Source organism: Apteryx rowi, unplaced genomic scaffold (genome assembly GCF_003343035.1).
Source record: "Apteryx rowi isolate R43461 unplaced genomic scaffold, aptRow1 scaffold_165, whole genome shotgun sequence".
NCBI lineage: Eukaryota > Metazoa > Chordata > Aves > Apterygiformes > Apterygidae > Apteryx > Apteryx rowi.
In genome coordinates, this window is record NW_020447919.1 from 116,839 (window position 1) to 132,931 (window position 16,093).

Here is a 16,093-nt window from a genome sequence, read left to right on the forward strand (position 1 = left end):
CCCGGCGCCAGGGCGTACACGGCGCGGGTGCCCCCAGGGGCGCGCGTCGGCGGCACCGTCTTCATGCTGCCGCAGGGCCGCGAACGGGAGGCGGGCGGCTGGTTCGAGCTGGCGTCGCCCGGGGCGCTCCCCGCCGTGGGGGTCGACAGGGCGCCGGGCCGCCTCTACCTGAGGCGGGAGCTGCGAGCCGGCGGCCGCGCGGAGGCGCTGGTCAAGGTGCACCGCGGCAGCGGACCAGGTAGGCCGGGCCGGGCGGGGCGGCCGCGAAGTGGCGGCGGCAGGGTGGGGTGGGGCTGGGCCGGGCCGGGCCGGGCGGAGGGGCGGTCGCGAAATGGCGGGGGCAGGGTGGGGCGGGGCGGGGGGGCAGGATGGCCATGAAACGGCGGGGGTGGCGGCGCCCGCTCGCATCTTGGTGGGCTGAGCCCGGGGTGACGGGGGCACCTGCTGCCTGACACATCTCGAAGGGCTCTGCTGTGGCCCCGCTGGTGGCAGGTGTAGCCAGGGTGGCAGCGCAGCGCCATGTCCAGGCGGGCAYTGAGGGGCCGGTGCGGACCAGGCTGCCCTCGCACACGGTGCTGGAGCCTGGTGGAGCTCGGGTCCACCCTGTGAAAGAGTAGGTGAAAAGGTGTGCGCGGGTGCTTTGGTCAAGGCAGCCTGCTTGGTTTCACAAGAAGCTTGCGTGATGGCGACTTCACTTCTGTAGGGGTCTCTGTGGGGGTCAGCGAGTGGGGAAGGAGGGAGAGCGCGTTGTGATGAACAGTTTGCTTTACCCTGGGGAGAAGCCACCAAAGAGCCTCCTCTGCCCACTCGCGGGCCTGGGTGATGCGGGGGAGGAGAGAACGAGCACAGCMATGTCGGCCTGGCGGCATGTGCTTACTGCATTACGGCCCCAGACCACCGCGTTTCCAGATCCTTCCGCAGTTCCCTGCCGAACCATGCTGAGGTGGCAAGGAAATTCAGCAATGGTAGCTGCAAAGCAGTGCATGCGGTGGAAAAATAACCCGTGGTCTATTACATGATGATAAGTTCACAGCAAGCAAAGTGAATAAAATATGTGGGGAGTCTTAGGGGAGGAGGGGATGTAGAGAACAAATTGAAAGTACCACCTTGCCCCTGTGTAACCCTCAATACATCAACATCTGGTATACCGCGTGCTCTTCTCTTAGCTATATAGCTAAGAGAATAACTAGACTTAACCAGGTTAAACTTGATGTGTTATGTCTAAGAAAATCATCCTTTCCATGTGTTACTTTGATCTTATTCAGGGTGAGTTTTATAGTGTTTTTGTAACTTTGGTTTAGGTCTCTGATAGTGTTCCCCGATATCGTTTGCCTGTGACCTCCCCCTCACCCCATAATGATCAAATCATTATGACTTTATTGCAGAGGGAATGTTTACAGCTTTCTGTAAATAGTTTTTGTAGCCTAATGCTCTGGAAATGTGATATGAGGTAGAAGGAAAACAAATGTGTTTGAAGTGTACTTGGGGCTGTGATCTCCATTACCTTTGTGCACTTTGTGTGCACGGAGCATCCCAGACTTGTCTGTTTGGGAGACATTACAGAAATGTGCTGTGCAACTGAGAAACAACATTTACCGTAATATAAACTCTGTCTTTCTGAGTAACTTTAAACAATTCATCCAGCACTGAAAGTAGAATTTCTCACTCAAGCTAGAGTTGGAGTTGGAAAGGTGACATGTTGCTTAACTGTCTTGCTTATTACCTTGTGAATAGTATATTATAAATGATTAATCATGTTGTCCTCTGCAATGTGGTGCTGTACAACATATTTTTACTGCTGTCTCTGGGCTCTGATGATGCGTTGACGAGGTGAGCCTCGGGGAGAAAGGAATTCAATGATCAAGTGGGACAAGGTCATTTAGACACCCCTTTGACCTACTTCTAAAATTAAAGCTATCCCATAACTTTGAACAATCACTAATTCAGGATTTTTTTTTTTGAGTGCTTATTTTACATGAAGATGATTAAAGGGTTGGAAGCTTTGAGCAGCTGTTCTTCGCTGGAAGAAACTGGAACTGTTTAAAACCAGAGGGAATTAATTTTTTCTGCTCCTCATTCCCCTCATGCCTCTTGTTAAATACAATTAACAGTGGCTGACAGTAGTCAATATTATGGAATATGTGCCAGACTCTTTACTGTCGCTTATTAATTGAAAAACAAAGCTACCAGACCTTTACTAATTCCCATCTGTCACGTAAAACTTATGAATGGGAGTAGATATGTTTCATGGCTATTGCTTCTCCAGTGAAGCTTGCTTTTTCATTGCTTTAATGCTAGAAAAACTCACTTCACTAATTCTGCTTCAATATATCTGACCTGCTTATTTATTTATTTTTATTAACCTAGAGCACTGTCTCTTGCAAACAGTAGTCATAGAAAGGCAAGGTATTCTTGTTACACAGGTAGAATATTGAAATAAATTGAGTGAACAGTTGCAAATTTTTGAATCCTCACTATTACTCATACTACAGTGATGTGTATGGGAATGCCTTCTGTTCTGTGATGACACCATAGCCAGAACTGGGAAAATACTTTTTTTTTTTTCCCCCCCACAAAGCTAACATTTTGTATGTCAACAATGCATCAGAAATAGCTTTGTACAACTTACGTGAATTGTCTTATTCACCTACACAAAGCAGTTAATATCTTCTTTAAGAGTCTGTGTCTGATAGCCTTCCTGAGTCTCCCAGTCTCAAAGCCTTGCTCTTCTGGGCTCTGTACAAGCATGGTTGTGTGATGGGGCTTGGAGTTCAGAGAAGATCCTTATACAAAGATACAAGCTACTAACCTGCTTCCCCTGCTTTTACCCTCCGATCCCAAAGGCGCAATGGCTTAAAGCATAGTCTGAGTGTGGACTTCCTGGGAGTGATGAGGAAGGGGTTAAAAGGGCTGTAGCTCCCTTTTCCCTCCAACTCTGCCACTGTTTGTACGCATGTGTATGTGTGCATGTACACACATGTACACATTCTTATACTTGGTACTGAATGATACGTGGAATTTGTACAGTTACACAGCTGCTTCCTCTTCCTTTACCCACATCCATCCTACTTGTAGCTTTATGTTGAAGACTGTCTATCATGGTTCAAAAAGTGAAAGGATGCAACTTGTCTTTTGGCTGTCTTTTCGCTTTTGTGCTTTTTGTTTTGGGGGGTTCTTGTCTTGTTGTTTTTTTTTTGTTTTTTGTTTTTTTTTAAAGCCCACCCTTAAGGCCTCATGATCTTGAAATAGTGAGACCTACTCAGTGATTTTGTGCTCCTGAAACCAAAATAAACAAAACTGCCCGCACTGATACCACAGATACAGTCTGCATACTATAATTAAAAACTATGGTAAGAAGTTACTCCCTGATCTGTGAAGGTTCTTTTTCTTTAACAAAAAGAGAGACTCAAAAGCCCTGAAAGACAAATCTCTTCACCTGTCAATATGTCTGCAAAATTCTGAAGTGTAAGCTCGAGTCTAGCAACCCTTTAAATCTGGGATGCTTCAAAAACATCCAGATGGGATTAATGCTGAGCTGTTAGTTTATTGCTGAAATGAATAAAACAGCTATAGGGCTGTTCAGTGTTTTTGTCTTTCTGAACTGAGATGAATCTCTCCTCCATGTTCCTTTTCACATGGGATAAGAACTCTGTACAACTGTAACTGAATTCAAAGGAAATTGATCTTAAATCTGACTGAGGAGCTGAGGGCGTGCTAGCATAGTGCAGTAGATTGAGGTATCTGTGCCTTGTGGGTGGAGTGTCTGATGGCAGAACATAAGTATTAAACCCTTATGACTCACTGGATGTAACCTGCATCTTAAAAAGGCATATGTCTAGTCTTGGAATTCCAGAAAATGCAGCCTAGGCTGCATATTGAAACATTAAGTAGTTCCAGTTCCATGTGCTTTCTAAAAAAAAATTTCACCAGAAAGCCTATTTGGAAAAGAAAACACTTTCAGTCCACATAATACAGCTTCTATAAATATTAACAAGTGCTCCATATATAATTTCAAATCACAATATAGCTTAGTCTTTTATGCATGCAGAAATTGCCCATTTCTTTCTGCCACCTCCTGGGATTTTTAGAACAAAATAAATCTGACTCCAGAAACAGAATCCTGAAACAGCAAACAACATCAGAGGCCATACTTTTTTCTTCCCAGTGTGTGACTGATTAAAACCATATGTGGATACTATTGCTATGCCTTCAAATTCAGGTGCTGACAGAGAACAGGCTTGATTCACTGAAACTGTAAAACTGTTTTAATGGCCAGGGATCGTCAGACAAAACAGCAAACTTCAGGATTAAGGTTATTGTGTTACCCTGTCTGCATATATCTTTGGAAGAATCTTACTGTAAACAATTATGGATGTAAAAATATATAATGACACAAAGGCAATAAATAAGCAGTAATAGTGCAAGTCTATAGCTGAGAAATGAACAAAAAGCTTCAAAACTGAGGAGGTGAATATAACATTTATGTTCCAGGTTTTCATAGTAAGGTATGCAGAGATTTCTCATAATTTACATAGCTTCTTTATCACACCAAGTTAAAAGAAAAACAAACGAGATCTTTAGAATACCCAGCCCTTTTTTCTTAATGTTAACATGTTAAATCTTTTTATGCAGCCTGTGATTTCATATTTTAAATTTTCATTACATTAGAACACCAGGAAGGTATTTACAGATCTGTTTCAGACCTTGATCAAATCTGTGAACCATGCTAGAAATATTCCTGTGTACCCTGGATGTTGTCTTACGCTCCAAGAATATTGTGTAGTATGTAGCAGGTTTTAATCACTATACACAGACAGGAGCTGGTTTTCTCAAGCCTTGTGAAGTTGACTGATGGGTGGCTGCATCTTCACACCTACATTACACATGCAGAATTGGGTGCCCAAAATTCATGGTCAGTGTGTTTGCCCAGTCAGTACATGTAAACGTATCTAAGCAAGTGTGCGTGGAGCTTCTTATTTAGAAACAGGATTCTGCAGTGGAACTAAGCTTCCTGCCCACGCGTGTGTTTCTGATCTGCTTTGAAAGCTGTCTTTGCTAGAGGATGGTGGTAGCTTCTCAGTAGGCATTGCTGCTCACCTACAGTGCAGATACTAATGTTTCTTTGCTAAAGTGGTAAGGCTCCGAATAGCGTGTAACTCAACAGTACTGAGGTTTTAGTCTGAGCAGTGAGGTAGGCGTGCTAGCAGAAATTGTCCAACATTTAAGAGAAAGTTAAGAAGAAACTTAAACTTTTTAAGACTTGTCCTTAGGAAATGGGCTGATGGGAAGGACTAGGGATTGTGCTCCTGTAACTATCCCCTTACTTTCTTGCACACTGCTGAGGGAAGGTCCTAAACACAGTGCTTGCTTGTTGATAGTTGGTATCAGCAGGGTTAGGAGTGATTTGTGCATATGACTGTTTATGCAGCAGCTGCTCAAGCTTTGGTTTTGGTGCAGTAATCTGGTTTATCATCTACTTTATACTGCGATTTTGTTTCTCTGTTAAAATCCTTCCATCATCATGTCTATTCTCTAGCTTTGGGAACCCTAGTATTTGAGCTAGTATTGGAGCTAGTATTTGACTTACCTCTTTGCAGACTATAAGAAGGTTGTGTATTACCAAACGTGTGTTTTTGTTGTATCAGAAATCAGGATGTGCTTGCTTTACATCTGGTGGGTTGGCTGAGCTTTTGACTCTGTAAACAAATGCTGTGCATAGGGAACAGACATCTGCTTTGTGAAAGAGAATAGTAACAACATGGCTAGGGGTATGGAAGGGGAAGAGGATCTGTTTAGAAATCTAGTATATAAGGAGAATTGGAAGATAGGTTAGTGACTCTGCCTTTTTATCTCTTATGATACAGTCTAGTAGCCAGCACACTGCTCCTCTGGGGGCTGCTGGTCTGATTATCCAAACGCATTTATTCATGCTCCTGTCCAGATTTCTGAAGGTGCATACGTTACTGGGTTTTCACTGGGTTTGAGATGCAGCCTTGTTAAAGTTGCATCTAGCAATAGCAAGGCAGAGCCAATGACTTAGGGGCTATTCCAGCCATAGGCTCCAAGAGGGATTTTTTTTTTATTTTTTATTTAACAATGACAAGATGCAGAGCTTAGCTTTTTCCAAAATACAGGTTGCTCAATAGAAGTATCTTGATGTAAGTTCAATGTCAATTACATTCATGGTGCCCTTATAAAAAATGTTGAAAGACCTTCTAGGATTTGCAATTATAAGTTTAGAGCGTCTCTTTTTGTTGGCAGTCAATAGGCCTTGCAGGTAGTTTCGTTTTGGTTACACAAGTACATTCTTGTTTCTGTTACTGGAGTGTGCTGTACCTGTCATATGTCTAGTTTGTCTTGTTGCTTTGCCTGCTTTATGAAATACTAACCAGTGAATGGGAAGTTATGGAGGGGAAACGAAACCAAAGTAAGTACTGTCCTTCCTAACAAAACCTGAATGATCTGCACAGATAAGCAGCTGTCTTACAGCTCCTTTCTTCCCTTTTTTAAAAAAAGGCCCAAAATTGTCCTCAGTACTTCTGATTCTTTAACTGTTCTTAATATGTAAGTATGGTTTGGTGGCTGAACAGGCTTCCTCACCAACTGATGTGCCTGCAAATCATTGTGGATTGTGAGGTAATTAATAGCATCTTTTAATAGCCATTAGTAGGCTGTTAACATGGCAAAGTACAGTGAAAAACTTGTTTCATGATGAATCTTGTCATCTGGAAGCTCTTGAGATCCTGTAATGAATTACACTTTCTGCTTTCTCTGCAGTCCTGTGAATCATTTCTAATCCTTGTGGATATGTGATAATGGGCAAATGTTATCAGATATAAGAGGTTTTAAAGGTTAGACAAAGACACTACTCCTGTAATCACCTGTGTGTGCTGAAATCTTTGTCTCCAGGGAAGACACTCCTGTGCAGAACCCTTGCAGGACTTGGCACTTGCTGCCAAAGYGCTGGCACTTTGTTTGACAGTACTTCAGAGCTTTTCTATGGCAAAAAATGCTTTGTAAATTGGAGCAGATTTTAAAAACTACTGATCACAGCACAGTCAGGCATTCAGAGCTAGGGCAGAATGATGTTATAGTGGAAAAGGTGCAATGCATTTTGAAGTCCCATTCCTGAATCTGCCTCAAGCTGATGATTTGTTTCATATGACAAAGGGAAATATCCATGATATACAGACACTTGCGTATCTCCATCTGCATCTTTACTGTCCAGCAAATGCTGCAAGTTTCTCAGAAAGTTGGTGTGATGGAGGCATACACTGTAGCTTTTCATTCACAAAGAAAGTATATACTTTTTGAAGATTTTATCTTCACTGCCTATGTGTGCAGCAGGACCTATGACTCCTTCTTAGTTCCGAGGGTCCTAATGGATAAATTTAGAGATAGTCTTGATTGTTAAGCAAGACCTTGCCTCCTAGAATTTGAGAGCGGGCATATGAGTAGAACACCCATCCAAATGCTTGTGTATATTAAGAAGTATGTCATGAAAATGAGGCAAAGTGCAGGCTGGTCTGTTATGTTTGCTGGCTGTGGTTAACCAAGGAGGGCAAGTTGTAACCCGCTGAAATAGCTTTAGATGAGACAGTTGGTACAGTCATGTTACCCAGGTGTTCTGTGACTGTGGGTTTTTAATCCACAAGCTGATTTAGTGGTTTTTGTGCTCTCTGGGGAATGAATGCACCTACTTCCATAACTTTGATGATAGTAAGTATTACTTTGCCTACAAGATACGGCCATATCTGTGTAGTCTAAAAGAGCCCAATAGATGTGCTAGTGTGTTGCGAGGAGGTACTCTGATACCCCTGAGCATTGTATCCAATGCTTAGGAGTATCTCTGAGAAACTTCACCCTCAGGAGTCTCTCAGCAGGGTTGGAAAGGAGCTGACCTGTCATCTTCAAGACAGCAGACTGGCTGTACTAAAACTACCCTCTGCAGCTTTTCATTAGAGAGTTGGAGAAAAGAACTACTGGAAATTAAGATTTTAATTCTGGAGGAGTTACCTGCATTTTGAAGCTCTTTCTACCAGGAGAACAACTCCTCTCTCCCATGCTACTCCCCACAGGGAATAGACAGCAAATGCTGTAGCTAGTCCAGATGTGTGTGTAGATGTTTGCTGACTGGACTGCTTGTCGAGACCAAGCAAAAGCTCATTTCTCTCTTCCTTTCCCCCAGTGGGGACACTTACTTGGGATCCCTTTCTTCTGGCCAGCTGCTGACCTTCATAAAACTTGTAGGAACAAATTGGCCACCAGATTCAAACACCATTTGGGCAGAAGAGAGGGCACAGATGACAGAGCATGATTGTGTAAATAACACTTTTTTAAGCTAAAAGGCATTTCTAAAAGTGATGATGAACACTGATTAAAGATTAATTACAGCTATGGGTTATTTTGTTGGAAGTTTAAGTACTCTTTAAGAAGATTATTCATATGCATACTTTAGTATGGGGAGAATTTTTGAAAGGCACAAAAAATACAGATGGAAGAGTTTTCATGAGGAATGTCCATACATATTTTAATGTTTTTCAGACTCAATACTTTTCACTATTTTTAGGATACTGCATAGTTGCTGAGGACTGGACTGCAGGTGCGCTGAGGTCAGGGCTGTTTAAGAGTTGATTTGTAAGATGCCTAGCGCAGTGACCTGTTCTTGGTTGACCCCTAGGTAGTACTATGGAGTACATACGACTAGTAAAAAATAAGATTAAATGCTTAAAAGCATTTTGAATTTTAAGAACCTCTGTCTGTTAGTCAATGGTAATGATTAGAAACTGGGGCAGAAGTGTGTCTTTGAACCATACAGCATCTAGTTAGGGAAAAGTCTGATAAACTAGCATTTATGATTTGCTAGGAAGCTTATGAAGAAGCTACCTTACTAAATGCAAGTGACAGAGGTGAACAGTGCTGCTTGAAAGAAAAAAGAAAACAAAAACAAGGAGACCTTTTCCTCTAATACCATGTCAGTGTTAGATGACAGTAAGGGGAATTGGTCCTCCCATAGCTCTTGGTAGGGACATAAAAGCTGCTTCTCAGTGCTTCAACTATCATGTTTGTAGTTGAAATAACTCAGCCATGTAGTTTCACCTTGTTTCTAGACTTACTCGCTTAGATAGATGTCAATGCTGACCACTGATGCATTTTCTCTGCTGCAGTGGCCGAGCAGGAGGCCTCGTCTCCCTCTCCCCTTTGCTGGAGCCGTATCAAGGGGATGGGACTGTGAGTTAAGGGAAGGAAATAACCAAGTATTTTCAGTGGTTTGTCTTTTAATCACTCACTGTTGGGAAGATGTGACATGTAATATCCTTAAACTCTAAGGATTACAGTTTCCAGTTAGTCTTGTGATTTCTCTTTTCTTCCTGCACAAGTCCCCTTTTGTTTTCCTTCCCTTGGTCTTCCTGAGGCTTCTCAGATCTGTCACACAACTGGGAGATTGAAGCATGAGCTGCATGTTTTTAAACCCTGGTGGCTGTAACATTAAAAATAAAAAAGTGAAAAATGTTTCTTAAAGTACTCGGAGAGTATGGCCTCCACTGCAGATCTTGGAAGTAGGTAATCATTCCCCAGTCTTCACATTAAAATGCAGTGATAAACTGGGAACACGTAGTGCTGTGTGTGCGTGCCCTTGTGCATTAGGAAGCCGCTGGCCTCTTCTGTGCTTTGCATAAGCTGCCTGCCGATGAAGCATTTCACCTTGCTGCCTCAGTAACTGCTCGTTCTGTAGTGGGTTCTGGAGTCTGAAGGTAGCTTAAGCCTAGAGAAATAAATCTTTTTTTTTCTTTTTGCTTCTACCCAAGCACACTAATCTTTTCAGAGTGTTCAATATATTAGTGTATCAGTTGTATTTTTTTCTAAGAAGCTAAGAGCTTCTTGCCCTGTCACTGAAGGGGTAGCAGGGTGACCTGACTGCACAGTCATGCGCTGTGTAGGTGTCCAGCCTTGTCTTGCAGTCTCATGGAGTGAAACCTTCTATTTCAGGCTAGATATTTCAGAAATGTGTTCATATACCATGGTGTCTCCTTTACATTCAAATGATTCATTTTGCCAGAAGCAATATAAACAAAATATCATAAGCTACGATTTTTTTTCCATGTGCAATGTTAATGCCCATTCTTTGGTTCTCAGCTTCCCAAGGGTTTCCATTATAAACCCTCATCAATCAGTTCAGTTCTCATCCTCATCTCAGGAAAGAAAAATGACTTTTATCACTTTTCCTCATTTTGTTAAGGGAAGAAAATAAATGATTGATACAAAGTAAATTGATATGAGGTTGCAAGTATAACCACCTGCAGTTTAAAAACCTTTGCCAGTTATTACATATTTTTAAATGTATTCTTGTAATAAATTTGTTTTCTTCCATGCTCTTGTCCAAGGATGGCACAGGTATATCTGCCCTGATCTGCAAGAAATGCAAGTAGCCCTCAAAGACTGAAAGATAGCAGCTTTCCACTGCATGGATGATCCTGTAGCTAATGCCCTTCCTCCTGGTGGGTGCTATGTTCTCATTGCTTTGGGGTTCCACTGGGATTTAAGTTACTTTTACTTAGGTGCTTCTTGGCTACTGATTGGTTTTGCCATTGACCAAGATGCTTCATCCCTCACATGTGTTTCTCAGATGTAAAGAAGGGATAATGGGGAAGCCTTGGGGATATGCTAGTATCTCAAAAAAATCAGCTCATGAATTTTCTCTTCTAGATCGATCGTATCAAGACTCTTTTTCAAATGGGTGGTACAGAGGCCGGATGTTTTATCTTGTTGATAATCTTGTTTCACAGGCTGTAGAGCCTGGTTCCCTGATTATTTCTTTTCAGGATTATTCATATTGACAAAATGGGTGAGCTGTATCATCACTGGGTGATGTTACATTTTGATTTGATAGGATGGTGTGGTTGTGTCAGTGGAACAAAGTAAAACACTATATTGATTTCAGAGGCTTGATCTGTTAATGCTTTTCCAGTTATGACAGTTGAAAAGCTAATGCATTGCTGGAAAAAAAAATCTACTTCAGTGCAACTATTTTTGTTTCATTGACTTTAACTCCTTAATGCAGTTATTTTACCTAATATTTGATTGCCAGGTATCTGTAACAGTGACCTAAAATTACTCGAGTTTCTCGCCCTGGTGTGTGTGCAAACAAGAGACAGCTAGTGGGGTAGAAATGTGAAGGCTCAGAAGCTGCTTCTCAACAGCTCGTTTGGAGTGATGGGGCAGAGCAGCAGCTGATGACTGGCCTCCTCTTAGCTGCTGGAGCAAGTTCCACACTGTTCTTTTAGGGTTTGTGGTTTAATCCATCTTACCTTGGATCTTTGCTTCCCTTTGCTCCCTGCTAGAATCAGAGCTTTGCTATCTGTATACAGATAGCCAGGGCTGTTTTCTCAATGTGTTTTGATGGTTGCTTCAGCTTAAGTTTTGTTTACTTGCACAAGAGAGTAGCTCTGCTCCTTCCAGGTTTAAAAGCAGAAATAAATGCTGAGGGGTGAGCCAAGACTCTGCAGCATAAAGAAGTTCCACCTCATACCCAAACTTCATTAGCAGTTGCTGCTGCACCACAGCCCGCCAGCTTTGGCCTCCTCCCATGGTTTTCCCTCCTTGTGTGGCACTGGCTGTTCCCAGAGTGCTGCTCACTCCTTGCTTCTCTTCTTACCTTTAAAGTGAATGGCAAAGAAAAACACAAAGTCCACAGAGTGTTTATGCTAGAAATTCCCTTAAGCTCTGGGACTCTCTTTTACATCCGTTAAGTCTGTCCTGCCCATGCTACAGAAAGGACAGTGGCTTTATGGCTCCAGAGACGCGGAGCCTCAGGAGTGCTGAAGAGGGATGGTTTTCCTTATGGTTTGGTGCTGAGTGAGAAACATCCTTTTGCTGTAGCCTGAAGAAAGGGGATGTGCTTCACTCTCTGCTTCCCATCACAGTGAGGAATGACTTCTCCAAAGGCTGGGAAGAGCATGGTTGTGTAGCACTCCCAAAGGGAACAGGAACCGTCGAACAGGAATGTCAGCAGGAGACAAGGGGCCAGTCTCTGCAGCTGCCGCATCGCCCAGGAGGCAGCGGGTCTGTGCCAAAGTGACTGGGCCTCCCTGGGTCTTCACATGAACTCACAGATCTTCCTTTTGGCTACAGTTTATTATAAAGAAGTTGTCAAACTTCCTTCTTCCATCATGTCACTCATAAAGATATAGATTYTCTCCCCCAGTTAAAACAGTTTGTGATTTGCACAGTGTATCTATTGTACAAGTAAAGCGTCATGCACAAGGAAAGAGGATGTAGTGTAAAAATTCATACAGTAGCTTGAGCAGTGAAATCTGTTTACAAGCTGCAGCTTTCATCTACTTGCCTTTTTAAAGACCTTAGCACATCTTAAAAGAATGTCGATACCTGAAATACTTAATTCTTTCTTTTAGAGCATCGTTCATCCTAAATGAATAATCAGGATCTCATTTTAGTAGCTAGCTTAAGAATTCCTGGAAAATTTGCAGTTTTGGTAACACTGAACTACTTCACAGATGCATCAATTTTCCTGAATTATTCAAGTCAGAGGGGGAGAAATTTAAAAGGAAAAGTGTTTTGATTTGAAATTACTGTGTCCTGAAGCTTTTTTCAGTGTGTTATAGAAAAACCAAAACCCTCTTCTCCAATACATCCCAAGATAGTGTTTTTAAAGCATTTCTAGATATCTAGAAAAAAATCACTTATTTGCACAACTTTTGCAAAACATTCACCATTATTACTTAGTAACAATAAAACTAACTAACTAACTGGAGTCTGCAATACCTATGTATTATTTAAGAAAAACTGTCATAGAAACATCATTTTTTGTCTTTCAATTATAATATTAATATTCAGTTGTTCGGTTGAAATCCCCTTGCCCCCACCCCAGCTCTACTTCTTTTCAATTTGCTATGGAAAATGAGCTGGTATTCAGGAGCTGCACTTCAGCTCTTCTCTATAATAGCGAAAATTCAAGGTTTTTTTTTTTTAATAAAGCACTTTACTGCAATACTACAAAAACAAATTCTGTTTAAGTGGCCATGAATGTGCATTTCATGACTCTTTAGTTATGTTCTTGTTTTCTGACTTGTATTAATTAGGCCAATTTGTGTTAACGGACAAAAAATCTCATTCTTTCTTTTGTGTTATTGCAGTGGAAAACGCGCCTGTGTTATTGGGCTCTCTTTGCACAGGGGCACACATGAGGGAGGAGGGTCACCAGGAGCTGCTGAGCAGAGGGTCGGATGTCACAGCAGGGCTTCTCTGAGCTGTTGCAGGGAGTTCTCCCAGCTCTTCTGAGGCTGCCTCCTAAAACTGGTCCTCCTCTGTCTTTTCTATTTAACCATAAGTATTTAAATACATCTTTCAGACAGATGAGAGTAAAGTTTTTGTGGATGTGCAGCATCTCCTGGAGAAGACAAGGGGATGCTTGCTGTGAGCTCTTAAGTAGAAGAAAACTATCACTGATGTTAAAAACTTGAATATTTCCCCAATAGGCTGTCTTGAAGTCAATGAAATTTATTCCTTTGTCTCTCTGACTTTGTTAAATCTTGAAGCTCAAGTTTAGGGCTCATATCTTGACACCATAGTGATTTTTACAATTCTTACATCAGGATTAGAGTCTTATTATTGACTGATATTTAACACTTGGATGACCTACACAAGGCARTATTTAGGAGTAAGCCATATAGTTATAACTTGTTGAAGCTATTCTCTGTTTCACGACATGGGGAAAAGTGTTCAGCCTGGTATTTCTCTCCATAGAAATTAGAACTGCCTGAATTAGATCAATGAATGAACAAAAAATATCTTAAAATGCCACATGCCTACAAGTTTCCATGCCTTTATTCTGTTATTTGGCACTAGCAAAATGGCACCATTTATAGCTGTGCTAATGATGGTGATTCTCAGCTCGCTTGCCCTGTCAGCATAGGGACTGAGCCCTGCAGCTGGTTTTATGAGCAGGCGCCTTGTTCTGAGAGGTGTGCAGGCTTTGCACTGCACTGTGCTCGTGGGCAATATGCATAAAAGATACTTAGAAGAGAGAATTTACCAAATGTTCCAATTTATGCAGTGTAGGTACTTTAGAAAACCAGAAATCATCTAATCCAAGAATTTAACTAAAGAAACTATGTCTTAAATCATTTTAAATACTTAAAAAGTTAAACTTCAACAGAGTCTTTTCCCTCCTGGGAATGATTACCTCTGATAAATTTGCCCAGAACGTATTTTTACATGGGGTAAGACTTCTCATAAATACAGGTCTTTCATTTCAGCTGAAGGCTTTCTGTATGAGGAGTGTTTTATTTAGTATCAGGTCTCTGAGGTGTACAGGTAACATTTGTTCACAATGTCTAGGTTGCTTCTTGGCTTAGGTGCTGATTTGGTTCGTGTGCTCCTGTCTTCTTCAATCCTGTGTAAAACATGGCCTTGCGAAAGAAAGAGATCAAGGATTTCCTGTATGAGAAAACATATAGAAAATCAAGACGGGTGTTTCTTTTAATAGTAGTGTAGTCCTTAACAGATCTGCAACTTCAGTGCAGTTTGTCCAAGTATTGTTCAAGTGTTTGTTCAGTCATATTTTATCAGGTAGACAACGTGTGTTCCTCATCATATGTACATTTCCACTCTTTCTCCCTTTCTGCATTTAGTTTCCTTTTCTTTGTATTTGAATTTATTTATATATTCAGTGATGTATTCATTTTGATTTAAGTCCAATCTCAAGACTAAGCACAAGTTTCTAAGCACAAATGTGCTTAGAAACATTTCTTCAAGAAGCCTATATGTGCCTTAAGCATATGCTAACAAGTCTCCTGTTCCTCAAATCCCTCCCAGCAGAGAGGTGAAGCTCCCACTCTGGAGTCCCCCTGCACTTTTTAACTTTCTGCCCCAATTCTCTCCCAGCCTCAGATCCTGCATGCTCACTAGTGAGCTGCGTGCGCTCTGCTTCCCCTGCCCATGCATAGTTCCCCTGCTGCTTCCAGCACTCACGCTCCCTGTCAGCCTGCCCCTTTGCTTGGCTCTCCCTGCAGAAGCAAAGTCCCAGGCTTTTCCCTGGGGGTGGGTTTCAAAGCTTGTGTATCGCTCACTGAAACATGCAGCCAGATGGGATGCTGCGGGCAGAAGGGGAAGGCATGTCTGCTTCTCCCAGTGTTTTGGGAAAAGTGTGCGTTTGAGCTGGAAAATTTTTAGAGAGTTTTTATTGCTTACTATATCCACTGATTTAAGTTTAACAGAAATCCTATAACAGCAGTAATTATCCTTTTTTTTTTTTGTAAGCCCTAAAAAGCTGGCATCATTTATGCTGAATTTATTGAAAATAAAACAGTCAGATTTCACCTGACTCTAAATAAATATACACTTACAACTGTATCGTGGCAAGTGATGTAACTGGCATAGTATTTAACTTGCATATCTAACTAATTACAAGCTATTATTGAAAGTATTCTTAATTTAGTTGTTAATTGCATTTAATACATATCCAGCCAAAAGTCTGTATTTGTACTGAATTTTTTGTGCATGGAATGGGATGAATGTGGTGGGCAATTGTTTGATTTACAGATGGTCACAGATGAGATTTTGAATTCGTGATCAAAGTTCTTGAACAAGCCATCTAAAAGTGTGTGTAACTTTTGCAGATAATGACTGGTATCTCTGCCACGTGACACTCCTTGCCCCAGAAGAGGAACTTCTATCCTGGGGCATGTATCCATACCCGTACCTGGCACGTGCTGATCCAGAAGCCCGAAAAGGCACTCTGGTCTACCAGCTTGTTGCATATTACAATAACAATGAAACCACCAGTGCTGGGATAACTTACACACTTATTGGAGGTAGGTCTGTTCTGAAACAACTGGTAAATATCTATGAAGTTGCAGATTTTTCTTGACAGGTTTACCATTTTATCATTTTGTTAACAGATTTTATCCCTTGGAGGAACCTTAAAGATACAGCAGCTAAAAAATGAGGTGCTGTCAGTAAAACCGGTATGTGGATAGGAGTCTTGCTACCACATTCCTTGCTTTACTTCTGTTTTGAAATTAATTGCAACACTTACAGGTAGCTTAAGGCTCCATTTCTCATATGTTCTTGT

General features: G+C 41.7%; 1 protein-coding gene across 1 annotated transcript in view; it reads left to right on the forward strand.

Moving 5' to 3' along the window:
* Window positions 1-48: 48 nt before the first annotated feature.
* LOC112963243 (neural-cadherin-like) overlaps window positions 49-16,093 on the forward strand; it is a 57,264-nt gene continuing 41,219 nt past the window's right edge. The window contains 2 exon segments of the mRNA XM_026060135.1: window positions 49-238; window positions 15,639-15,833. Of these exon segments, the coding sequence (XP_025915920.1) occupies window positions 64-238; window positions 15,639-15,833 (370 nt within the window). The 5' untranslated portion in view covers window positions 49-63.